At 41.4% G+C, this 27,825-nt stretch overlaps 1 protein-coding gene across 8 annotated transcripts in view; it reads left to right on the top strand.

Annotated features, from left to right (window-relative positions):
* The window catches only part of DAW1 (dynein assembly factor with WD repeats 1), a 69,996-nt gene extending 45,183 nt beyond the window's left edge, over window positions 1-24,813 (top strand). For 3 of the 8 annotated variants that reach the window (XM_011285645.4, XM_019838797.3, XM_045034581.1), the window contains exons 11-13: window positions 2,581-2,657; window positions 4,902-5,064; window positions 5,443-5,658. In XM_011285645.4, the coding sequence (XP_011283947.3) occupies window positions 2,581-2,657; window positions 4,902-5,064; window positions 5,443-5,507 (305 nt within the window). In that variant the 3' untranslated portion in view covers window positions 5,508-5,658. Of the gene's footprint in view, window positions 1-2,580; window positions 2,658-4,901; window positions 5,065-5,438; window positions 5,659-24,536 lie in introns of those variants that run through there. The other 5 variants (XM_045034579.1, XM_045034580.1, XM_019838796.3 and 2 more) reach the window with 5 other exon arrangements.
* Window positions 24,814-27,825: the final 3,012 nt, after the last annotated feature.

Consider the following 27,825-nt stretch of genomic DNA (forward strand, 5'->3'; position numbering starts at 1 on the left):
CAATTCCTTCGTGACTCCAGGGGACTCTACACCATGTCCATGTAAACTTCTTAACAGCCATTTCAGGAATTCTAGCAAAGATGGAAGGCTTTTGGGGGGGGGGCGTGATTTGTTCTTAGTTTTCCTGCATTTGCTCCTTGTGGCTAACATACTGTTAAGCAGTCGCGTATCTTTTGTGTTACAATGACTTGTAGAGTTTTGCCAGTGATTCATTTTAATTACACAGTCTTTATTCCACCTATGTCTCCTTTTTAAAAATTACATTTGCATGCTTATTCTCTTACTCACTAGGACTTTTCAAAGGTGATCCTTTGATCATACATAAAGTTCTTTCTATGCTCTGGAATTATAAACACCCTGAATTTGAGAGTTCTACTTTTTCAAAGTAACCACTTACTTTTTCATCTTATCACAGAGCTTGGCTTTTTAAAAATCATCCCTTAACTGTAATTAATCTACCCTTTTCATTTTAAATATCATTCTCACTTATACAAAAAAATCCATTAGACACAAGTAGAGAGGGTACCTACTTTGTGCCAGGAATCGTTTTGGGAGCAGGGGATAGATCAATGAGCAGAAGAGAGAGGAATCCCTTCCCTCATGGAGCTGTACTGTGGAGGGGGAGACAAGGAAGAATACCATACATATGTTTTACATAGAATGTGAGGATATAGAGAATGTTAGATTACAAAGAATGTTAAATTATAGAGAATGGCAGATTAGGAAGCATGTTAGGACTTTGTCAGCACTAGGGGGGCAGAAAGAAGCCAGGTCTGGAGATCAGGATGCTGAGGGATGGGTAAGAATGAACTGCACGTTCAATTCTTCTCCTTTTGTTTTCTCTACCATCTGTTAAGCCCCCCTAGCAGTGATTCTATTCTTTCCCTGTTCAACAAGACGTTCTTCAAAAAAAAAAATCTTCTTCTTCTCTTTTGGCGTGTCTTGTGAGCCTCTTCCCATTGTGTACCTTCTAAGAAGTCTTGATGCTTAGGAAATCTTGTTTACTTAATCTCTGGTTCTTGCCCCACACCCCCTTCTTAAAATTGGATCCATTCAACTGGGTTAGTTACCTGGGTTAGTTACACAGCTACATCTGTGTGTATATATCACCTTTTTCTTCCTCATTGGAATCGTTCTCAAGACTGAATTATTTTTTGGTGTCCTATTCATATTTCTGTCTTTTTAAAAATCAGAGTTTCAGACTATATTATTTCTGTCTTGCCTGGGTTTAAAATGCTTCTGAGAAATTTCGAGAATGAATCTATGTAGAATATTCACTTTTGTCGCATTAACACATTCTTAAAACATGTTGGTCACTTGAGGATTTTTGGAATGTCCAAGTAGCAAGTTTTATATTTTTAGTCATATTGATTGTACAATAGCACTTTTCATCTACTCCTTCCTGAAGTTGACATTGTCGGAAGGGCAAGGACGAAATTTACTAAGATATTTTGTTCTTCTCTGAATGAAAATTAAGTAACCAAAATTCGTTATCTTTGCTAATTTTGCCTCTAATGTTTTTTTTTTAATTTTTTTTAAAACGTTTATTTATTTTTGAGACAGAGAGAGACAGAGCATGAACGGGGGAGGGTCAGAGAGAGGGAGACACAGAATCTGAAACAGGCTCCAGGCTCTGAGCTGTCAGCACAGAGCCCGACACGGGGCTCGAACTCACGGACCGCGAGATCGTGACCTGAGCCGAAGTCGGACACCCAACCGACTGAGCCACCCAGGCGCCCCTCTATCTAATGTTTTAATTGCACTAATTTTGCCTCTGTGTAAAGTTATAATTTCAATAAGAGAGCAGCCTTCACCTGGCTAGAGAAATTTTAACTTTTTTCTGATAATTTTACTACTGCTGTTTTTCTCCTTCTACACTTGTTTAACTCCTCCACTCCTTAATTCTAAAGAAATGTATATACCTCTCCCTCCTCCCTCCCCCCTTCCTTCCTTCCTTCCTTCCTTCCTTCCTTCCTTCCTTCCACCCACCCATCCATCCATCCATCCACCCACCTATCCATCCACCCACCTATCCTGTATCCACTTAATGGGTGTCTACTGGGAGCTTGGCACTTCTGGGCACTGGAGAACATCTGGGAACAGACCATTCTACTAGCTCTTTCTGTAGAAAGGCATCCCTAATGCCTATTCTTTGCCCAGCAAGTAGTGGCTGTTGTTCCTTTTCAAGAAGGCCTCCTGAACCTTCTGTGCCCTTACACGCTTTTTGGTGTGTGGTGCTGGTCTGGTGGCTTATTTCATCCCCAGCTTCTCAAAACTTGTTTTGATTCTCCCCTTTCTCTTTAAGATCTTCTTTCTGGATTCCTTCCCCACCTTTTTGACCTTGGAACCCATTGTTTCTTCTAGTAAGCTCAGGGCTATAGACGCACCCTCTTCCCCCTCTTCTCCCGCGGTGGCACCAGCTTGCACGGACAGTTTCAGGTGGTGGCCCTCGCCGCAGGAAGGGAGACAAACACACAGAGCCTGTATGTCAGAAGGATAGATATTTACATAATTCAAAGCACATGGTTCAAAGTTCTGTATTGCACATGAATTCATATGTATCTCCACTCTTTCAAAAAGGAACGGCAAGGGTTTTCAGTGCAGCCACAAGGAAATGCATTGCCAGATTGGAAGGCCACGAAGGTGAAATTTCAAAGGTGAGTTGCATTCTCATCTGGAGCAGTTTCTTTAGTTAAAAAGAATCGAATGCATAGTGGTCTGTTGGCACTAGGGTTTGCCCAATTATCCTACTCTTTCTAGAGATCATAAAAACGATATTTTTAAGTGTGACCTCAAACTCAGCGTAATAAATGATTCCTAAAATCTTTAAGACAGTTTAAGACAGTATTTTTTCTCAGCCATCAGCAAAAGATCGAGTTAGCGGAAGATACTTATTAAAGCCATTTAAGAAACTTGTGAAGTACTTTTCTCGGTCTTGGCTGACACACAAATGTATATTATGCAGAATAACATGCTGTTCAGCAAGTATCAAGTGTGCTGTGAATTCAATGCAATTGAGAAAGTGTGTCCGGGAAATATTTAATACTTCACAGTTTAAATTTTTTTAAATGTTTATTTATTTTTGAGCGAGAGAGACAGAGCGTGAGGTGGGGAGGGGCAGAGAGAGAGGGAGACACAGAATCCGAAGCAGGCCCCAGGCTCTGAGCTGTCAGCAGAGAGCCCGACGCGGGGCTCGAACCCATAGACTGCGAGATCGTGACCTGAGCCAAAGTCAGATACTTAACTGACTGAGCCACCCAGGTGCCCCAATACTTAGTAGAGTTTAAAATGACCTATTTTGAAACTTCAGAGCTGTAGCTTAGGATTTTGTATAAGCTTCACCCATATGTGATTCACAGAGCAGAGACTTCCAATTAGTGATCTGAAGTTTAGCCATGTCCTGTGACAATTTTGGAAAGATCTGGACATGGGGACCCTCCACTCCCACCCAGTTCAGCCCAGTTCTTTGGTCTTGTACCTGAGATCAGATTTGCTCCTTCCTTTTAAAGTATAATTTTGATGGCTTCAGGTCCTGGAAGGCTGCCCCTAGACCCTGGAACTGTCCCTGTGGTGTTCCCCACCAACCCACGCCCCCCTCCCCCCATACCTGCTGCTGGTGGCCCGGAGCTCAGGAGCTCCTGTCTTCCAGCGTTGGTCTCTAAGGCCACGCAGAGCACATCTCCATAGGCTGGGATGGGCAGGAAGGGAGAGAGGGAAGTGCGGATGTGGGAGACAGCCTGGGAAGAGAGCCCAGACTGTGTTTCTGAGTGGCTGGTCTAATAACTTGACATGCGTGATGTGTCCTACTCAACAAGTGCACATGTTTTTGTGTATGTGTGAAAATGAAGAGTTCTCAAACTCTGTATTATTGCATTTTAGGCTTATATATTTTAAAAGAGAGAAAGAGAGAGAGCACAAATGGGGGAGGAACAGAGAGAGGGGGAGAGAGAGAGAGAGAGAGAGAGAGAGAGAGAGAGACAGAGAATCCCAAGTAGGCTCCACATTGTCAGCATGTAGCCCCATGTGGGCTCAAACTTATAAACAGTGAGATCATGACCTGAACCGTAATCAAGAGTCCAATGCTTAACCAACTGAGCCACCCAGGCACCCCTCAGCAAATGCTTTTTGATAGCTTCCACTGTGCTAGGCATTGTACTGGGGACATAAGGACAAAAAAAAAAAAAAAAAAAGCCATGGCCTTGAGCCTTTCCCTCATCAAATTTTTAGTCCTAGAGGATGTGACCCAAATCATTGTGTTATGATGATTTAGAGAGGCTTAGAAGCATGGTGCCCAAAGGAATAGTGAACTGACCATTTCCTTTGACAGCTGCTCAGATACGTTTGACAACACTTGGCACATAGGAGGCACTAAGCACAGGTTTATGCAACGTGCTTTGCTTTGAGTGGCAGTGGAATGAAAGTCCCTGCCTGTAGGCACGACATTCAGTCATTCTGTGGCCAGGTTGAAGGAGGATCTGTATGCTTTTGCTTACAGAAAGTTGGGTTACGGGGATGACATAGGGGGTTGGATTTGAAGGAGCCTGACTTGTGTCCTCATCCACACCAGGGCTCGCTTGGCTTGCCTGGAAAGACTTTGGAAAGAGGCTAGGTGGGGAATAGTCAAATTAGAAGAGAGCTTCGGTCTTTATCCTTAGAGTTGTTGTGTGTGGTGGTAGTGGTGGGGGGGTGTAGCCAGTTAATTTCTTCTGTCTAGAAGAATTATTATGTATTAATAATAATCATGTATTAATCCCCGCAATATTTTTTCCCATCAGGAAGGAACTATTCTATGTAAGAATAAAGATGACAGGTGCTTAGTAATGTCCTCTTTTTGCTGGTGAAAAATATGTCGGGAATCATATTACACAAAACTGTGATCCTTTTTCCTTTCTGTCTTGTAGATTTCTTTCAACCCCCAAGGGAATCGTCTTCTAACGGGCAGCGCTGATAAAACAGCGAGAATCTGGGATGCTCAGACTGGTCAGTGCCTCCAGGTTCTTGAGGGGCACACTGATGAGATCTTTTCATGTGCTTTCAACTATAAAGGCAACATAATCATTACAGGTACGGGAAAGAGAAACACATCTGGGTGTTCAAGTTCACTGTTTTTCCATTTGATGGCATCGTTTGAGGGGAGGGCAGAGAGGATAAGCAGAGGGGATGCCTGGGGTGGCTCCATTCTCGTTTTGGCCAATTCTGAGATGCTGTGAATTTCGCTCCTGTGAGTAGGACACAGTCTTGCCCAATTTGTGACTGACAGGAATCATTAAAAAAATTTTTTTTCGTTCCCCAAATGCCCGAGCTGCTCAAAGGCTCCACGACTGGACACACTGAGTGTATTGATGATTGTCAACGACCCAGAAGATGTTAATTTGTAAAAAGAGAGAGTTAGTGAATAAAATAAAGGAAAAATAACTTTGTGCAATTTGTTTCGTTAGGTAGCAAGGATAATACCTGTAGGATATGGCGTTGACGGAAGAGAGCCGGCTGATGAGCGGATTTGCTAGCGATGGAGGTGAAGGTAGAGCTTCACAGTTGTCAAGCAAGCTATTTTCATGTTTCACATCTTCTCTTTTTCCACAAGTCAACTATATGCTGTCGTTAGCTTCGCAGATATGACCGTTAAAACTAATAAACTTACATCACGTCTTCATAGTATTTGATGGAAATAATAGGAGAGACCACAATGTGTGGCCAATGTCACTGGTGATTGCATCTTTGTTTTTATTTTTAGTAGCATCATGATAGTGATAAAGGAAATCAGAGTGATTTCACAGTGTGTCTCAGATTCTCCTTTGAAAGCTCTTATAAAATCTGTTGAATAAAGGTTTTGGAAGCAGTTGTGAGTGAATTACCCATCTACATGTATGATGTATGTGTCTCTTGTGATGAGAACTTTTAAGATCTACTGTCTTAGCAACTTTTTAAAAAAAATTTTTAATGTTTATTTATTTTTGAGAGAGCGAGAGAGACAGAAAATGAGTGGGGGAGGGGCAGAGAGAGAGGGAGACACAGAATCCGAAGCAGGCCCCAGGCCCCGAGCTGTCAGCCCAGAGACCGACGTGGGGCTCGAACTCACGGACCGCGAGATCATGACCTGAGCTGAAGTCGGACGCTTAACTGACTGAGCCACCCAGGTGTCCCTGTCTTAGGAACTTTCAAATATACGATACAGTATTATTGACTGTTGTCACCATGTTGTATATTACACGTTTAGGGGTTATTTATTTTTAACTGGAAGTTTGTACCTTTTGACAGCCTTTACCAATTTTGCCCACTCCCCAACGCCCTGCATTGGTATAAAGGCATAAACCACCAATCTGTTCTCTGTGTCTATGAGCTCAGTGGTTTTTTGTTTGTTTGTTCATTTGTTTTCTGTTTTGGTTTTCTTTTAAGGTCCCACATAGAGTGAGATCATATGATATTTGTCTTGCTCTGTCTGACTTACTTCACTTAGCGAAATGCCCTCAAGGTCCATCTATATTGTTGCAAATGACAAGACTTCCTTCTTTTCTATGGCTGAGTACTATACCATTGTATTTATAGACCACGTTTTTTAGTCTATTCACCCAGCGATGGACGCTGAGGTTGTTTCCATATCTTGGTTATTGTAAGTAATGTTGCAGGGAACATGGGGGTGCATGGATCTTTTCCAGTTAGTGTTTTCATTTGCTTCAGGAAATACCCAGAAGTGGAACTACTGAATCATGTGGTTCTATTTTTAATTTTTTGAGGAAAGTCCATCTTGCATCGTGGCTGCACCAGTTTGCATTCCCACGTTTTGAGGAGGACATGTATGTTTGGAAATTGACTAGAAGGTTTATTACTTATTTTGTGATTTTACTTTGTGCAGCTAGGAAGGAGAGGCAAAATTGGAATGGAAACTTAATCTTCCCTCATATTCAAAAGTGTATCTATGCCTCCTCCCCCCAGAAAAGAAGTTGCCAACCTACACTGATAAAATTAAGGTCGCATATAAGGAAGGCAAAATGGATATCACTTAATAGAAAATATGAATCGAGTTCATAGTGGATGTAAAATATATGGGCAGGTTTTTCTTAAAAAAAAAAAAGTTAAACAGGATAGACATTCAGACGAATGAATTAAAAAATCTGGATGGAAAGCAACTGGGATACCAGGAAAATTCATCCAACACCAACCTGATTACTGCTGAAATACTGAAAGCTATTTTTTTTAAAAGGTGTTTCTATGTAAACGTGCCTTAATGCACATTAAAAGTTGCTGTTAAAAGATAAAGCACAAGGTAGAACCACTGATGCTTGAATCCGGAGCAGGAGAACACATTAGAGTCTCATGGAGTCATTTTCTTAATAATAACAAGAGTGGTCAGTGTGGCTGAGGGTGTCGCCTGCCAGACACTGCCCACCCACCTCACACAGGTCATCCCTGCAACCCTCCAGCCAACCGTTTCCGAGCAGGTGACGGTCCTGATCTGAAAATGAGGAAGGTGAGTCACACTCAAGTTAGATAATCTACCAAAGACATCGCGTCCATTATACTCCGTGCTTAAATGAACACTTGTGGGAGAAGAGTATCAGATGTATCCGTGGGAAGGTATGGGCTGAGAATTACCCCTCAGATCATCTACGGGTGTCCAGAACCCAAGAAGAAAAATAAAACAAAAGCAGAACAACATAAACAAAACCTTCAGTGCAGCTGCTGGAAGGAGGACTTCAGAGATGGTGAAGCCAAGGAGAGCTCGGATTAGAAAAACCTGGGCCAAAACTTAGCTACTTCTTATGAACCCAGGAAGAAGAAGCTGCCATTGGCTCTTCCTCTGACTCTGATGGCTTTAGGGAAAGTCGCAATACTGTTTTGTTACGTCATTCAATAGAGAGAGCCATTGTATGGTCATGGAGATCATTCTACGTCTCACTGACCTATTTAGCTGTAGGAAGCCCTTGGTCAGAAAAGGCTCCTCTAATTTTTATGTGTTGAGGCAATCTTTCTTCATAGAATATTTATTAAGGTTTCCAGTAGTATTTTTTATTATCGAAGTATAGTTGGCATACAATGTGGTGTTACTTTGAGATGAACAACATAGCGATTCCACAATTCTATACACTCCAGAAGTGTCGTCACTGGCTGTCACCACATGTTACTACAATCGTATTTACTATATTCCTTATGCTGTCCTTTTCATCTCTGTGACCTATTTAATAACTGGAAGTTTTACTTCTTCCAGCAGTATTTTTAAAACTACTTAAAAAAATGTTTGGACACTGAAGATCGTAAGAGAAGTGATAATATACTCACTTAATTTTCATCTGGAGTGTTGTAGAGAGGAAGTGAAGTGTGTGTGGAGTCTGGAGTCAAATTGCCTGGACGTATGTTCTTCCTCTTTTTTAATGTTTATTTATTTATTTTGAGGGGGGAGGGGCAGAGAGAGAGGGGAGAGACAGAATCCCAAGCAGGCTCCACACTCAGTGTGGAGCCGGACGCAGGGCTCAATCTCACAACCATGAGATCATGACCTGAGCCAAAGTCAAGAGTTGGACGCTCAACCAACCGAGCCACCCAGGCGCCCCTGCCTGGACATACATACTCTGATTTCAACTTTGAATTGTTGGACCATTACCCCCACCACGCTACCTCAGTTTCCTCAGTTAGACAATGGTGATAATAATCATTCTTGTTTTGAGGATTGGGAATATCTGGCAAGCATGATGAATATTTTCTATTATTCTTATAAACAGTGACTTAGCAGTCACCTTAAAAAAACTATCTTTGATACATGAGCACATTTCTCAGGAAAGAACATAACATTATTTACTCAGAAGTGATAGTTGAAACATAACTCACTTTAATGTATTATAGGTATCCTGGGGAGAAATAGAACTCAAATCTTTATCAATTAAAATTTAAGAGCCCTGGGATCATTGTCCTTTTAAGATTTCTCTCTTGGACAGAAGCGCTGAGATGTGAGGTGATCATCAGTATAAATGATTAATGTCTAACCCATCTTCATATATTCAGATTTAATATAGGATTTTAGGAAAGTGAATCACTCTCATAAAAATGAAATCTCTTTTCTAACAACTCCTGTCTAAAACTGCAGTAGCTCATGGTTTAGCATAATGCCTGATTTAGAGACAAAATAAATGCTTTTTGAACTGAACACTGCTTTTTATACGCCCAACTTTTACATAGCGATTTAAAAACACATCCATAATCTTTCAAATTACAAGTGGCTTATCTCCTGTCTCCCCACAGCTGTGGTTATTCTTCAAACAATTTACCTTGGTGGGTCTCCAAGGGGAGGAGACCCCTCCAAGGGGGGGCATTTGTAATGACAAGAAAAAGTAATTACTATAATTAAAGACATGTTCCTTCTCAAACACAAAGAATTGTAAAAACTGGCTCAAAATTTCTATAATCTTTTTAGTTATCTTACCAAGATTATTTCATTTTTTTGTTCAACTTCACGGTTATCTTGATTAGGATGATTTTGGTGGCAAGTAGCAAAAGGCACAATTAAAACAAAGTCATTTCCAAAGTTGGTTGTTTAAAAATTTTTAATGTTCTCTGTCAAAAATAAATAAATAAACATTTAAAAAAAAATTAAAAAAGGGGGGGGTGCCTGTGTGGCTCAGTCAGTTGAGGGTCCGACTTTGGCTCAGGTCATGATCTCACGGTCTGTAAGTTCGAGCCCCACGTTGGGCTCTGTGCTGCCAGCTCGGGGCTGGAGCCTACTTCCGATTCTGTGTCCCTCTCTCTCTGCCCCTCCCCTGCTCATGCTCTGTCTCTCTGTCTCTGTCTCTCTGTCTCTCTCTTTCTCTGTCAAAAATAAATTAAAAAACATTTAAAAAATGTTTTTTAATTTTAATGTTTATTTTTGAGAGAGAGACAGACAGACAGAGCATAAGTGTGGGAGGGGCAGAGAGAGAGAGAGAGGGAGACACAGAATCTGAAGTAGGCTCCAGGCTCTGAGCTGTCAGCACAGAGCTGGAGGCGGGGCTTGAACCCTTGAGCCATGAGATCATGCCCTGAGCTGAAGTCAGATGCTTACCTGACTGAGCCACCCAGGTGCACCCCCCCCCCCCAAATTGGTTATTTAGTGGCAAGAGGACCCAAGGACCCAGGGTTTGAGGGCTTTCCCTTTTGTTTCCTTTTGTTGACTTGTCCTGTGTATCCTTCCTTGTTGCTAGATGCCTGACATGTTTTCTTGGTTTAGGTGTCTTGCCATCTTTTTAATCTCATCAACTCCAGAAAGAGAACTTACTTCCCTTTCTATGATTTTCATTTGCCCCAACATCTTAGCAGTTCTATTCCTGCCACTGACGGAACCATCTTGCCTTTTTTCTCTTTATTTTCTCTATCTGCCCACCATATCATAAACACTTGCCTCAATTAAAAAAAAAAAATTCTAGCTATCCAGTCTTAGTGCCATTTTTATCTGTAATATGTAATGTCATTACCTCTGTACTAGAAACTGAGACAATCTTCTCGTTAATTATCTTGGCTTCCTTTTGCTCTATCCGATGATTGCTTTCTAAAATGAACAGAAAAATAATCCTCCAAATATTTATATGTTTTACAGTTTACAAGACTTTTACATAATTCAGTTCATTTGATAAAGAGGAATGAAGTAGGAATTATTGGAGCCCAAATTTAGAATTGATAACACATAGTTTAGGAGAGGGAGGGTGGCTTGCCCAAGATCATTTGGCCAGGGAGTAGCCAGACATGAATTCACAGCCTAGAAAGGCTATAATGTATACATACACACACACACACACACACACACACACACACACAGAGACGTATATATACATATATATGTATATATATACATTTATTATATATGTACATATATATGTATATATGTGTGTGTGTGTATCTATATATGGCCAAGAGAGGCCTCAAATAATGGTGTGTTGCCTGAGTTTTTCCAACATGGTTAGTGTGTGTTTCACATACTAGCATGTACTTTTTATTTTTATTTAAAAACATTTTTTTTAACGTTTATTTATTTTTGAGACAGAGAGCACAAACGGGGGAGGGGCAGAGAGAGAGGGAGACACAGAATCGGAAGCAGGCTCCAGGCTCTGAGCCGTCAGCCCAGAGCCCGACGTGGGGCTCGAACTCATGGACCGCGAGATCGTGACCTGAGCCGAAGTCGGACACTCAACTGACTGAGCCACCCAGGCGCCCCTAGCATGTAGTTTTTAAAAATTGTTTGGATTTCCTTTGAATCCTCTGAATAACTTTTCATTTTTTAAATGTTTATTTATTTTGAGAGAGAGAGAGCAGAGGAGGGGCAGAGAGAGAGAGAGAGAGAGAGAGAGAGAGAGAGAGTCCCAAGCAGCCTCTGCACTGTCAGCACAGAGCCCAATGTGGGGCTTGAACTCACAAACTGAGATCATGACCTGAGCCAAAGTCAGGAGTCAGACGCTGAAGCTACTGAGCCACCCATGCACCCCCTGAATAACTTTTTAAAAATAAACATGATGAAGCCTGGTTCTTTTTTCCAATTAATACAAGTTTGAGTTTGGACCTTTATTAGGCATTCAGTTATTTAGTAGCAAGGTCCCAATTTCCTGTGGCCTGGGAATCCTAAATTCACATTTCTCCTAGCAATCATATTGTAACAGAGTAGAAATGTTTATCCCAAACATTACAGATACCAGATGAAAATTAAAAATAAAAGCTTTTGGAAGTAGAAAAGAGCAAGGGCTCAGATTCTTTTTTTTTTTTTTTTTTTTAATGTTTTTTATTCTTGAGAGTGAGAGAGACAGAGAATGAGCGGGGGAGGGGCAGAGAGGGAGACAGAATCAGAAGCGGGCTCCAGGCTCTGAGCTGTCAGCAAAGAGCCTGACACAGGGCTCGAACCCACAAACTGGAAGATTGTGAACCTGAGCCACCCAGGCGCCCCAAGTGTTCTTATTATTCACACTTGGAGAGTAGAAAGGGAGATTCAGTAATGACCTAGGCGGTCGCTTAGCAATAGGATGGCCTGTGTGAACTTGTAAGAGCAAGGTATTCATTCTCAGTTGGAAGTTTCTGCACCCAGCAACTGTAGCCCGAGGAAGACCAGGCCTCCACTCGTTCTTCCTGTGGAATCTATTTCACAAATGCACGCTGTCAAAATCATGCCAAGACAATGAAGACAAGGACAAAGTCACAAGTGTGTAAGGTAGGGCTTCTCTTATAGTAAAATGTGTATTTGTTTAATTGCCTAGTAAAATTACCTAATCTTAACATAATGGCACCTATAAAACAAAGTATTTGGAAAATACCGAAAGGCTTAGAAAACTCAGAGCAGAAAAACCACAAAAGTCACTTTGAAAAGTACTCATTAGGGGCGTCTGGGTGGCGCAGTCGGTTAAGCGTCCGACTTCAGCCGGGTCACGATCTCGCGGTCCGTGAGTTCGAGCCCCGCGTCGGGCTCTGGGCTGATGGCTCAGAGCCTGGAGCCTGTTGCCGATTCTGTGTCTCCCTCTCTCTCTGCCCCTCCCCCGTTCATGCTCTGTCTCTCTCTGTCCCAAAAATAAATAAACGTTGAAAAGTACTCATTATGTGAAGCAAATGGAGTTAGTTTTATTTAATGAGATCAATGTTTTACTAAATGAATATGATTAATGGATAACACTATAAGGTTTTTTTTTCTCTGATTCATGTAACTGCATTTCTGACACTGGGTATTTCTTTGTTTTTTTTCTTTTTAAGGATTTTATATATTTTTGTTTTTAGCTGGTTTCTGTTTCTATTCTTTTTTTTATCTCATTATTTTTTATATTTTATATTCAATTTAGTTAGCATATGGTGCAACAATGATTTCAGGAGTAGATTCCTTAAGCCCCTTACCCATTTAGCCCATCCGCCCCCCAACCCCTCCAGTAACCCTCTATTTGTTCTCTATATTTAAGAGTCTCTTATCTTTTGACACTGGATATTTCTTTAATGGTCATTATTACAAAGGACCTCATTTTTCAATAAGTTTCTTTAAGGTTTATTCGTTTTTCAGAGACAGTGAGAGACAGAGCGTGAGGGGGGAGGGGCAAGAGAGAGGGAAACACAGAATCGGAAGCAGGCTCCAGGCTCTGAGCTGTCAGCACAGAGCCCAACGCAGGACTCGAACTCAACAGACTGAGATTATGAGCTGAGCTGAAGTTGGACGCTTAACTGACAGAACCACCCGGGTGCCCCACAAAGGACCTCATTTTTAAATGTAGTCTGTGATACCCAAAGTACTGATTTTTGACTTACTAACACAATAAGCCAGTGACAGGTTATGATTCACATATATTTCTTTCCTTTCCCTTATATTGGAATGAGTTTATGATTCTTAAATATGGCCCAGGTCCACCTATATTCTTAAAGGGAGTAAAGATTCTAGCGCAGAAAAGTGTCCTCTCCACAGCTGTACTCATTCGGGTGAGATCCCTGAGCTCAACTAGATTCAATTATGGTTGGTTGTGACTCGATTCACCTCTGCTTTTGGCAAACGCCATCTTTTATGTTGTTATTTTTCATGATTTAAACATCAATATTGAGATTCCTCAAAAGACTAAACATACAATTACCATATGACCCAACAATTGCACTCCTAGGTATATATGCTCCCTACCCCCCAAAATGAAAAATGGTACTTAAACATAATGTACCCTCATATCCATGGCAGCACTGTTCACAACCGCTTAACTGTCTTACCGACGGGTGAATGGATAAACACGTTGTGGTATATCTATACAACGCAATATTATTCAGCCATAAAAATGAAGTATTGATATACGCTACAATGTAGGTAAACCTCTGTTGAAAACATTATGCCGTAAGTAAGAGAATCCAGATACGAAAGATCATATACTGGGTAATCCCATTTATTTGCTGTGCCCAGAATAGGTAAATCCATAAAGACAGAATGTAGATTGGTGGTTTTGCCACAGATCGGGGGTAAGGAGAAATGGACAGCACCTGGTTTACAGGAGCAGAGTTTTATTTTAGGGTGATGAAATGTTTCGGAATTAGAGGTGGTGATTGTACAACCCTCTATTAAATGCTAATGACTTGTTCACATTAAAATGGTTCATTTTATGTTATATGAATTTCACCTCAATAAAAGTATATCAAATGTTCAATCTAGGTCCCCAGTCTTTTGCAAGTGGTTGGGTATTAATTCTTTAGACATAGTCATAGCTGGATTATATCTTTCAACAATTGCTTATTGTCTCTGAGACACTAGGTGCAAAGAACTTGATTAGTTTTTTGGTGAAAAGGCTATGAAATTTCGGGAATTTCATTTTTTTTTTAGAAATAAAAGTATATTGTGGAGAAGTATACTTTGAAATAAAACCTAAAGGATGAAATGATTGAATCATGATGGGGAAAACGGTTTCTTATTATTGCATAAAATCTGGCCCAGAAAGAGTATTCAGTTGGTTTTTATGCTTTGGAAGTTACAAGATCCAGAAGCCTTCAAAATGTCTTCTTATGACAATTCATGGTTTGATACTTTCTGACTTTGGTTTGGTTATATGAGAGTAGTCTGTGTTTGGGAATGTTACTTTTAGGATTGCCCTGTTCTTTTAGGGTGAACACGGTGGAATTTTACAGGCCTCTATTCATTGTAACATCTGGAAGATTCCACCAGGGGGTTTTCATAGCTTTGAGTCTTCTACTCCTTTTTACTAGCCACCTCCACCTTTTTCTCCTTTCCTCTGAAATACTCTGGTTTTTATAAGAAATCCTCAGAAAGGATATTGGCTTAAAACATGGAGAGGAAATGATAAAGTTTTGTGTGTGTGTGTGTGTGTGTGTGTCACAGGGGTCCTTAAATTCTGCACATTAAGGTAAAACCATCAGTTTCTCTCTACTCCTAAATTTCCTCTTGAGTTTGGAATTTCAGTTTCATTACTAGATCTGACAAACGAGTTTCTGAGAATGCAAGAGGTGGAAATCTCAGAAAAGTTGTCTGGAAGCTGTAAATACAATGAAGACCAGAACTGCTGTTCATTCTACCTTCTGGGAAATGTTGGATGCATCTCTCTGAACAAAGTTGCCTTTGCTACTATTTTCTTGGGACTGTGAGATCTTAACGAATTAATGTTCCTTCTCACTAATGAAAAAGTAGAAAATGTTGCTGTTTTGACAGTGCATAAGGTTGCCTGCCTTTATTCTCTTATCTCAGCAGGTGGCAGTGTTTATCTTTTGGCAGATGAATTGTTGCTTCTAATAGCTACAAATGGAGAGTAAAAAGAGTAAACTTTTTATTCTCTGTCCTTTAAAGATCAGGGTTATGTGGGGATATATAACCATGCTCAGATTTTGGTGTGGTTTACACTTAGGGCCATCTTGGCGTCTCTGGGGCAAACGACACATCTTGATGCAGTGTAGACATATTTTTCTATCTATGGGGACTTAGACCAGTAGGGTGAATGGGAGACAGTTCTTTTTTTTTCCCTCTAGGTCCCTCTATTAATCATTTTAAAACAACACAATCAATCTGTCAAGGACTCCAACATTCATTTACGTCTTTTAATGGTAATACCTGACCAGAGTGTAACATCGATTCCTTTTATGTTTTAATAAAGTTTACTGTAATTTCACTGGGTGAGAGTCTAAGAATTGTGAATACTTGAACTTCAGTACGTTAACATGGTCATAAATCAAAAGGGTCAAATTGGTTTGTGTTGGGCTATGAAGGACAAGAGTAAGTCTGAGACTAAATTAACAATGGCTGCTTATTCATAAAACTTGTGGGAGAGAGAGCCAGGTGCTGTCACTTTCCTTCCAGCGGGAGTTTAACTGTTCAACGGAGAGTCAGTTTCATGGAGTAAAAACATGAAACACCGAGTCTCTGACGAGTGTTCTATTAGGATGGGCACTTTGGGAACACCTTTGCACTTTTGGTGGGAATGCAAACTGTTAACTTCCTAATTGGTCTTCGGGTACCTTAGGCAGTCCTTAGTTGGTTTCAAGGGGGCACACAGATAGCTTGGGGACATTTCAAAAGAAGGATTGCTCAATGTTATGGGCAAAGGGTTCTTTTTTTCCCCCCGTGGTGGCTATTTCCTGGAATAAATGGGAATGCTTTGTTGCCCTCAAACTGTCGTTATTTGGTGAGGGATGGCTGCTGTGACAGCCAGTTTCTTATGAAGGACAGCATTTTGGTAATTAAAAACATGAATTCAGGAATCAGAATTCCTGTCTCAATACCAGGTTCAACCACTTCTTAGATGTGGGACTTTGAGAATTCAAACACCCCTTAGCTCAGTTTTCTCATCTTTAAGAGAGGACTAGCAATAGTATGGGCAAGTTTGTGAGCGTTAAATAATTAAGTTAATAGAGACATAATGAGACTGATACAATGTAAACATTCAATTAATGGGGAAGCTAATATTATTCGTAGATGCTGCTTCAATGATTTGGATTTAAAGGATTTAAGAGTTGAGAAAGAATTTGCACATTCAAGGCGAATTTTCTTATTAATTCATGATGGTTTGGGGCCTGTCTGCAATAGACAAAGCCTTCTAATTCACCTTCTCCTAGGAAATTAATAAGGAAGGGATATCTTGAGGGCTCATCTCTCATGAGTTCTCACGGATTCAGGTATGTGAATAAAATTTCAGTTCAGCTTAACACACACGTTGTCTCTAGAGCTCTGAATCAGCCCAGTGTTTCTATATTTTTCCCCTTTTGCAGAACTGTGTTTTAGGTAAAGCCTTGTCCAGCCTGCACGGCCACGGAAATCACGGTTGAAGAGGAAGAAGATGCAAATACCATTAATTAAGTGGAATTTCAAAATTCTTCCTGAAACCCTCCTCTTAGTGCTCGAGGAGATGTTCTTATTAGGGAAATTAGAGGGGATTTATCAAACACTTCTCAGAAATATCTTAAAGGTGCAAATAGTCCCCAGGATGCTCTCATGTGCCTATTAAAATGTCAGTGATTTGCATGTGTCGGAGGAGTTGACAAATGCCCCCAGATTTGGATTTTAATTACTCATACTGGTCGATCAAAGGAGCCAGTGCCCCTTCAGTGAGAGTGAGCACACCCTCCCATCGTCACCTCCGGCGTGTGACAGGCACCGTGTCGGGTTTGGACTCAATGCCCAACATGCAATAATCCCCTTTGAATCTTTTGTGATGTGGTTCCTAGTTGTAGTGTTTTTCTTCATCCTAAACACTTTGCCAGTGGCTAGTATTGGACTCATTCTCATCTTTAATTATGGAAATAGCAGTTCAAGGAGGAATGGCTGAATTTCGGCTCCAGGTAGAAGTGGTTTTCCTGTTTTCCCGGACGAATATACACTCCCGCAGGGGGAGATGACACTGGGTGTTTTTCCCCAGGCGGGAGAAGACTTGTTTCCCAGGTGTGCCTGAGGCAAAGGGACACACGCAATTATTTTCTAGGTCAGAAATTCTCCGACAGGGGGTAGAGTAACTGTTACAGTTATTAACTCTTGGGTTATTACCATGAATAATCAGCTAGGTTGAGTCATGCGCAGTTGCCAATGTTGCCAAATGTTGATCTGCAAAAAGTAATTTCGTGTGGGTCACCCCACTGTATTGCTGTATACGTGCAAGGTGAGAGATTTTATGTCCGTGTTTGTTCTCAGACGGATCCTTGATCATGGCCCACGCCCATTATTGTGGCCCGGTGCCCTCCTCCTGCAGAGGGCAGACGGCAGGCTTCCAAAAATGGCTGATGGTATCTTGACCTTGATCATTGGCAGAGAACTCGCACTTAACACGGTGTGTGCCACAGAGTGTGCCCTCTGGAATGAGACAGGGCTCACCTCATCATTTTATTATTATGCGTAAGTCATTTGACCTTCTTGGGTTTGTTTCCTCATCTATAAAGTAGGAATATAATAATAGACTGAAATGAGATAATACACACAAGGAAAAACCAACTCAAAGGCTGTGGGATAGCTGGCAGGTAAGAAGTGTCCTTGACCTTGCGTTACTCCGGTAAGAATGCGCCATCTCAGGGTTGCAATCGGTGTTGACTTGGGTGATGGGGACGATGACGATCTTGCATGAACTGCCCTGGTGGGTGCTTCTCTGCCTTTCTGAATGCCAGAACCCTCCCTTCCGAAATGTGCTTCTCTCTAGCCACTCAGAGTTTACTGACTCCCTTGGGAAAAGCAGGTGGCCTATATTTAGAATAGCATCAGCTGCTTTCTTAAGCATTTGAGCTAATGCTTACAAGTATTAATCACAAAAACTTTTTAAGCATTGGCGGAAAGTAAACATTTTGTTTCAGACAGTCTTTTAAACATCCCAAGGGTCTTTTAGACTTGGTTTGAGAAGGAGGATAAAAATAGAAGAGTATGAACATATATATCTGGGAACAAGTCTCTTTGGAGGGAAGTCAGTTCCTGCAAAATAGACATTATAACCTATATAGATAATTAGTACATGAATCATGTTAGCAAGTTTCACCTTCAGTTTTGAACAGTCTAATGAAGTGATGTCATGTCAGGTGTTCATACAGTTCACTGTTTAAAGAAGAGGCTCAAATCTCCCGTTCTTATGTTCTAAGGTATTGGGGAACTGGTCCTAACCTACATTTCTGCCCTAATCCTTCTTGCTCCCTGATATCCAAGACGTTATGGGATAAATTGTATCTTTCCAAAATTCTTATGTTGAAATCCTAATCCACTTCAGAATGCAATCAGAGTGTAATTATATCTAGAGATAAGGCTTTTAAAGAGGTGATTATGTTAAGGTCTTTAAGATGGTCCCCAATCCAATCTGACTGGTGTCTAAAGGGGAAATTTGTACACGCAAGGAGACACTGGGGATGCACACGCACAGAGAAAAGACCATGTGAAGACAAAGCAAGATGGCCAAGTCAAGGAGAGAAGCTGAAGGAGAAGCCAAACCTGTCAAAAGCTTGATCTTTGACTTCCAGTCTCCAGAACTGTGAGAAACACATTTCTGTGGCTTAGGCCATCCAGTTTGTGGTGTTTTGTTATGGCGGCCCGAGCTGACTAATACAGTAGATAACTAGACCACTCATCAGATCTCAGATACATGCCAGACCTTCCTCCCTCTGTGATTTTACTGTTACCTGTTTTAGTCCACTTGGCTATTACAAAATAATGTCACAGACTTGGGGGGCTGTGGCTTATAAACACCAGAAATTTGTTTCTCACAGTTTTAGAGGCTGGAAGATCCAAGATCAAGGCACCAGCGGATGCAGTGTTTGGTGAGAGCCTGCTTCTTGGTTCATAGATGGCCATTTTCTTGCTGTGTCCTCGCATGGTGATGATGCAAGGGAGCTCTCTGGGATTCCATGAGGGCATATAATCCCATTCATGTGAGTTCTGCCTTCACGACCTAGTTAGCTCCCCAAAGCCCCACCTCCTAATGCTATCACACTGGGGGTTAATTTTCAACATACGAATTTGGTGGGGGGCACCTATCTACCCTAAAACTCATTTTCTTGTATCTCCAGCTGGACAACCCCCCACCCCATGCTTTACACTTGACCCCAGATATCATTTTTTCCTTGACCTCTTCTTTGATCCCCCCCACCCATCCTTACCCCTCCAAGGTAGGAAAGATCTTCATCCCAAATTCCCTTTGTGCATGTCTATTTTATAATTTTAAGTTATGTTATTCTTAAGAATATGGACTGGGTTTCAAGAACTTGGGCTGGAGATGAAAAAGTTGAAGGGGCCATCGGTCATCAGAGGCAATCGTTTTATTTATTTATTTATTTTTAAAAAAATTTTTTTTTCAACGTTTTTTATTTATTTTTGGGACAGAGAGAGACAGAGCATGAACGGGGGAGGGGCAGAGAGAGAGGGAGACACAGAATCGGAAACAGGCTCCAGGCTCTGAGCCATCAGCCCAGAGCCCGACGCGGGGCTCGAACTCACAGACCGCGAGATCGTGACCTGGCTGAAGTCGGATGCTTAACCGACTGCGCCACCCAGGCGCCCCGGCAATCGTTTGTTTTAGAATGAATGAAGCTTATGCCTGATTTCAGACTGATAAAATTGTTCGAGTGGCAAAAGGAAAGTTGCAGAGTTAGAAGGAACCTGAAACTTGCTGGAACCTGGTGTTAAAGGAGACAGAAGAGGTGGTCAAAGAACAGACAGAAGGTTGATGTTGAAAGAAAAAGAGTTCATGTTCTGATTCTGGATGGGAGGATGTGGGGAAGAAGGTAATTTTCCTAATTTTGTGGGTTGTTATTTCTAAAATCATGAAAAGCATGAACTTGAGCCAGATTCCCGAATCCCTCTACCCATCAGGCTGGATCTGTGACACGGAGGGCTTTTCAATTCCATTCAGTCTTTTCCTTCTTTCTTTCTTTCTTTTTTTAAGTTTATCTATTTATTTTGAGAGAGACAGAGACAGCACGAGTAGGGGAGGGGCAAAGCGAGAGGGAGGCAGAGAATCCCAAGCAGGCTCTGCCCTGTCAGTGCGGATCCTGATGCAGAGCTAGAACTCACCAACAGTGAGATCATGACCTGAGCTAAAAACAAGAGTCGGATGCCTAACAGAGTGAGCCACCCAGGTGCCCCATCAAATCCTTTCAGTCTTAGTGTTTCCATATCTTCAGTGGGCAAAATTGTCACTGTCATCAAAGGATTAAATGCATAACACATGTTTAGCACAGAACCTAACAATAGTGATAACAAAACTCCTATTAGTAATATCAGTGTCCTCCTGACAAAGGACAGATTGGGTAGATTGCTCCTTGGAGGAAAGAATGTACTCCCCTGAAGAATCATGGAGCCTCTCACAAAGGGGATTTTGGAAAGGATTTATTACAGGGATTGGGACTGTGTTAGGTTCTTGGGGGAGTGTTTAGGGACTTTGCTCTTTACTCCAGGTTGCTCTTAGAAAGCGGGTGCAATTCTGTGATTGGATATACTCAGATTTTTTTGCAACTGGTAAATTTTATGTAATTGGTGAGAGAACAGGCACCATTCATACGAGCCAGGAGAGGGGGATGTTTGGTCATTTTTGTGCTTGAACAATGGTAATATTCTGGCTGTGTTTGGACATGATAATGGAGTGGTTTTTTTTTGCCTTGATGTCAAGGAAGTAGCAACACCAAGACCTGGCTGATAAATGCCTGATGACCTTGGTTTCTGTAGGGCTGTCTGCTGAGAATTTGGTGCTTAGAGACTGAGAGGAAGGTTGCCTTTTTTTTTTTCTCCCAATAGTCACTGAAGGAAATCCAAAAGGCTGATGGGCAGGCACCAAAGGTTGAGCCAGTCGGGACCACGGATGTGTGTAGGCATCCGTACTGAGATTGTGGGATTCTCTCCCAAGGTGTTTGGTGGCACAGCACAGGTGTGGAGAAGGCATGTCCTGCAAGTGGCTCTGGCCTGGGGTTTACTGAGAGACCAGGACAAAAGGACAGCAGCAAAATCGAGAGTGTCAGGGAGAACAGCTCTGTTGGTTGGCCATGAGGTAGGGGTAGTGAAGTTCGCAGAGACAGAATATGGGGGAAACTAACCTCCAGCACAAGAGTCTTTTAGAAAGCCCAGAAGTCCTTCTGGGTCATGAGAAGATCCCTGGCTAGAAGGAGTCTAGGGCATTGGAAGTGAGAAAGTCAGGGGGGAAATGGAAAGTCTGCGTCGCAGAATGAACCAAGCAAGTAGACTGAATTCTCTCTGGGCCACTTGGAATTTGTCAGTCTTCCCTTTTCTTCTAAGACAGGATCTAGGTGAGGTGACAAATACCCTGCCTCTGTCCACAATGACCCTCACCTTTCCTTCTCCTGAAAGGTGGCATTCTCTCACATTCCATTTTTAGAGGATGTTCCACTTGAGTCAAGATGATGCTTCTGGCACTGACACTCTGTGTGGCGGTTTGTCATGTGGGCTACGAAGCAGCCTTGCCCCCCCCCTGCTTCCAAGACTTTCATGATGGAGTAGTTCATTTCTGCCTCCTCTCCCCCAGGGCTCTGGCACAACTTCACAGAGGAGAGAGGAGGTCGGAAAAAAACCTTGTCAGCACCTATTTGTGGTTTTTACAAAACTCCCTCTCCTCTCTCAGGGACTGATTGTCTTTGGAATAAACCTCAGAGCCCTAGAAGGCCACCTGTCAGGACCTCAGGAGAGTCATCATTGCCTTTCATGCTGGTCCCACCACCAGGAGGGACCCTCTTTTCACCCTGAGCTTCTCCAGACTGTGGCAGAATGCTCCAAACAATGATTGACTGATTGGTTAAATGAGTGAACTAATATTGACATGGCCTGTTACTTCAGCACTGATTTTCAATAGATGTTTTATGGAACATTAGCTGTTCTTTAGAGGTTTCTTAGAGACATCCGTGCCGGTGAGTGAGAATTCCGTCCTCCACATCTTTCTTTACCAGAAGAGTTTAACTTTTTTGTTCTTCCTGATTTTAGCCTGCAAGTGAAATGCATTCAGAGAAAGGTTTTTGAATGTTTGAGAGAGAGAGAGGGAGGAGAGAGAGAGAGAGAGAGAGAGAGAGAGAGCGAGCCACCACTGGCTACATTCCATCATGAAAAATCTGGTCATGATTGAACCTTCCCAACTTATTTTCTTCTATTTGCTCTTATGAATTCTTTGTCTCATCTAGCTTATCTCATCCAGCTTATACAATGTATTTGAGAATGCCGTTTCCAGTCTCTACACTTTTGGTCCCTAATTCTCCATCCTGCAACTTCAGCTCATGGTGGAAATCTTCCCTCGTCACCACGGCTGGATGGTTTCTTTTTATGATGAATTGCATAGCATTTATGGTTCTTTTATGGCCCACCCTTTATATTGCATGCTTTACTTCCCCAATCAGATGGCTCATTCATTCACTCAGTCATTTGGCAAGTGTTCATTGGTGCCTGTTATGGACCATGCATATTGCTAGCTATTGGGATTCATAATGAAGAACACAGATACCTCTGCCTTCAGAGTATACAGTCTAATGGAAGTTGGCGTGTATTAATTAACATTCAGTCAGAGAAACAGAATTGGTAGGAGATATATATTAAGAGATTTATTGTGAGGCTCATAGGATTTGAGGGATCACAAGAAGTGTCTGAAAGGCTCAGGGCAGGCCATCAGGATGAGCTGGGCGAAACTCCCAGACCCAAGCTGGAGCTGTTGCCCATGGGTAGAATTTCTCCCGAGAAGGCTTGGTTCTGCTCTTAGGATCTTTCACCTTGTTGAATCAGGTCCATTCATATTTAAGATAGCATTCCTTACTTCAAGTTAGCCAATTACGAACTTTGATCACCTCTACCAAATACCATGATAGCAACCTTCATAGCAAGTGTTTGATTGAATAACCGAGGACTGTGGCCTAAGTTGACAGATAAAACTGACCATTGCAGGGAAAAACATTAAAGAAATCACTCGGGGTGACTGGGTGGCTCAGTCAGTTAAGTGTCTGACTCATGATTTCAGCTCAGGTCGTGATCTCATGGTCCATGAGTTTGAACCCCTCATCGGGCTCTGCCCTGACAGTGCAGAGCCTGCTTGGGATTCTCTCTCTCTCTGCCCCTCCCCTGCTCACATGCTCTCTCTCTCTCTCTCAAGATAAATAAATAAACTTAAAGAAATAATTCAAAAATATCATGATAAGTTTCAGGAAGGAGAAAAGGTTCTCTATTTTCCTCTGTTTGCTGGAAGTTTAAAGTTAAATTTAATGTACAATTTTAAGATGTAAGAGACTTAATTTATTCCAGGAGTTTAATGCAAGTATCAAATCCACTGAGTCTCAAACCAGAAATCTTGATGAAAGATTCTAATGCCTAAACCCTAATATGGACCAATTAAATTGAAATCTCTGGGGCTTAGCTCTGGCATTGGCATTTTGGAAAGGCATTTCTAGGTAATTCTTTGATTAAAAAAATTTTAATGTTTATTTATTTTTGAAGGAGAGAGAGAGCGTGAGTGGGGGACAAACAGAGAGAGAGGGAGACAGAATCTGAAGCAGGCTTCAGGCGGTCAGGTCAGCACAGAGCCCAACATGGGGCTCGAACTCACGAACCGTGAGATCATGACCTGAGCCGAAGTCAGATGCTTTACCGACTGAGCCACCCAGGTACCCCTAGGTAATTCTAACACATAGAGTTGATAACAGCTGTTCTAACGAACTTGAATATTCTAGTTGTCCACCTTTATACTTGTTTTGATATTGAAATAAGCTTTTCATCATCCTTGGAAGCAAATACTTACATAAATTAGAAACAAATAATTATTTTAGCTCAAAATATGTGGGCTTATCACAGCCACTGAGATAACTGAAGTTACCTCCCTGGATTGTACACCTATCACGGGCAAGTACCGTGTGTTAGTTAATCATCAATTAGGATAGATAAGGTTAAGCTGCAATTACAAACAAGCAAAAAGACCCTCACTTCTCAGGAGGTTAATAAACAGCAATTTATTTCTCACTTATGCAAACTCTGCAATGGGTCTAGGCAACTGTTCGGGGCAGGTGTTCTCTCCGGATAGCTCATTAGTGAGATCTAGTTGATTTGCTTTAGTATCTCTGCATTTAGCCCAATAACTGGCACATCATAAGAGCTTACTAGATATTCAGCGAATTCACATCCTCATCTTCTTCTCTTTCAGATATTGTGTGTGATTTTGTGTACGTGTAGGTAGCGGGTGTTTCTCAGCCCGCTAGCTCTGTAGTCTACAGCTCCCCAAACCCATGGATCCTGGGAGTGGAAGAACAGATACCTGGCACCATGAGATCTTTGTGATGCCAACTGCAGTGACATCATCAGTGAAGAGAAGCTCCCTGCGATACCTGACCTTCGTCTCTTCAGACTTTCTCTTTTAGACCAAATAAAAAGGCAAGAGACCTTTTAGAAAACCCCCCATTAAAAAGTCGATTTGCAATGAACCTGATTAGGTTCTGTGGAGAATCAGTAATGCAGTTACAGATTCACTTCCCTAGTCAGATACATCTCCCTGGTCAGCCCTGTCACCGCACATCCCAGATCTGAAGATTTGAGGCTTGCCTGAAAAGGCCTGTAGTCAGCTCTCCAGGATCTTTCTAGTACCTACACACTTCTGCATTTCCTAGCCCTTCCTGTGAGAGATGTAGCCAACTGGTTAGAGAGGTTCACCAACAGACTTCCAGAGGGTGAACTTTCCATGAACATCTCCCCAGGACAAAGGAAAATGGGAACATTTCTATAGCAGAGCAGCATTGGGGAAGACACATCTTTATCCAGACGTTAAATTTTCATTGGAAATACTTGCTTTGGATTTAGATTTCATAAAATTTCCCATTGAAGAGTTAGGCTCGCATACCTAAATTTTCCAACCATATTTGAAAGTTGCCCAATAACTAAACTGAATACCAAATAATCGTTTTCCTTTCATAGACCACCCACATTGACAGACCTGGTTCATCTTTATTAGAGGAATTGATTTGGCCTTGAAGCAAAAGCATCTGTTTCAAAATTACATATGTCCAAGTTTTAACTAAATTCATTAATCCTGCTGTCAATCTTTATTATTAACTTCAAATTAATAAGTAAAATGAAAACTTCACTCTCTCAGTTACATTGTCCACATTTCAAATAATAGCCATAAATGACTAGTGGCTACCATATTGGAGAGTATAGATATTGAAGATGTCAGTTCTGAATAACACAATCAGGTGGATTTATGATAGTTATTCTGTAGCCAAGTCAAGGCAGAGGCCAAGGTCAAGCTGGATAACAGTATTTACCTTTTCTTTGTCTGGCTTGGGAGGCTGACATTTTATGGGTAGACTGACTCTAGTTTGTCTTGAGCCATGGGGCTGCCGACCTCCAGGTAGTCCAAGGGCTTGTGACTATTACCCACTGTTTTTATGTGGGAGATGCTCAAATGTTTGTTGAGCGATTGCCAAGTTCATTTACTGCCTATTTGAATCTTAACCTGTTTTGCCTTGAGAGAATTTTTTAACACCTAGTCACAGAAAAGGAAGATTGAAGTACTTATTAACTTTTCCAATTTGCTGCATAAACTTGATATTTTTTTTTTTGCATAAATTAGTTTTGCCATTTCTAAAATGGCATCACACAAAAGCAAATTAAGGCAAGACCAATGAAGCATCGTAGGTGATATTTGAATTTGGGCTTCCTGACTGTTTTTTGGCCTCGCTCATGTCTTTCTGATTTAATTAATTTGGAAGTTTTGTCAAAGAGAAGCTTAGTGTAGATTCAAAGAAATTTTTAGCCTGAGGTGCTTGTTTTTTCAGAGACCTAGTCTGACAAATATGAAGTTTTTATTTTTAAATATAATTTAAATACTTAACTTTGTCCAAACACAATGACAAATGTGTTATCGTGAGGAAGTGCATTTCTTAAAGGAAGCTGCTCTAAATTCCTTTAGCAATCTCTTTTGATAAATCCTCAGTCGCTTGTGTCTATTATTAAAAGATCAGCCAGCAGGAGAGATATAATTTTATCTGGGTTAAAGTCTTTAGTTTTAAAATAATGAAGACAGATAAATAACAGGATTTTAGATACAGCCTGGTCTGACCAATGAGTCATCACAGAGGCTTGGTAGAAGATTGTTCTTTTGTGCTTGGGTCTTCTGATTAAAGTCTCCAGCTTGAAGCAATGGATTCATGAACTGCTGTTTATGCTTCTGCATGGGCCATTTTTGTTTTGTTTTGTTTTTCTTTCAATTTTTTTTAACATTTATTTATCTGAGAAAGAGAGAGAGAGAGAGAGAGAGAGAGAGAGAGAGAGAGAGAGGAGAGATGGAGAGCTGGGGAGGCAGAGACAGAGGGAGACACAGAATCCGAAGCAGGCTCCAGGCTCTGAGTTGTCAGCACAGAGCCCGACCCGGGGCTCGAACTCACGCACTGCAAGATCATGACCTGAGCCAAAGTGGGACGCTTCACTGACTGAGCCACCCAGGTGCCCCGGCGTGGGTAATTTTGTACCAAGAACTAACATTTCTTTATAGGAAATATCAAACTTGTATACAGACACATGCACACAGGCAAACAAATACTTCATGTAATTATAAAATTGAACATGATAAAAGAGAGAGAAAGATCTCATTGGCTACAATAAAAGAAGAAAAGTAGGTGAAAAAGAACTCCTAGTCTTTGGGTATTAGAGCTTTTGGCATACAAGAGTGATTTTCTGGGGTCCTTGGGCTTAGTTTTGGTGTTCCCAGGATGCCTGAGTACAGGGATGCTTAGGTATTCGTTTAACAATTAAAGTGGCATTCAAATTAAATCTGTCAGGCAGCTAAATCCATAGTCAAAGGATTAAGCTGTTCTTACAGGGCCCTTAAAGGATATTTTATGCGGGGTTGCGAAAGTTAACATTTCCATACTGCTTTTGCTTGAGCCTAACAGGCCTCAGATTTTCTCTCTTGGTGTTCCTATTGAGATCTGAACTGTGAGGCACATACAAACCGATCACAATTCTATTTATTACCAGAAAAGGACCCTCAAATGTCAGGCTTCGACTCCAATGTATTTTCCTTTTTTACGGGAATAGCTGACGAGAGTTGAAACATCTAGAGGCCAGGTTTCTTCAAAAGGGCCTGTTGTTTTCCATGAAAGAACATATATTTGCAGGCCAGGCGTGGCAAGGGGCTTGAGGGGCTGGAACGCTCCCACCGTTGCCCAAAACCCTTTTAACTAAACACAAATGATCTATAAAATCAGTACGTTTTCACTGTAGGATAAGACTTTTTTCCCGTAACTGCTCTTCCTACGTGGAAATGATGGAGCCGTCAGTGTTTGCATGCTCAACTGAACATCTGTTATAAAATGTGTTTTTTTTCCCCTAAGCACGACTGAGTATCTGTTATAAAATATATTTTTTCCTAAGCCCACTTTAACAATTTCCAATATAAAAAATATTCTCTGAGTTCAGAGTTTTGGTAATTGAGAACA

This window comes from Felis catus, chromosome C1, assembly GCF_018350175.1.
Source record: "Felis catus isolate Fca126 chromosome C1, F.catus_Fca126_mat1.0, whole genome shotgun sequence".
NCBI classification, from domain to species: Eukaryota; Metazoa; Chordata; class Mammalia; order Carnivora; family Felidae; genus Felis; species Felis catus.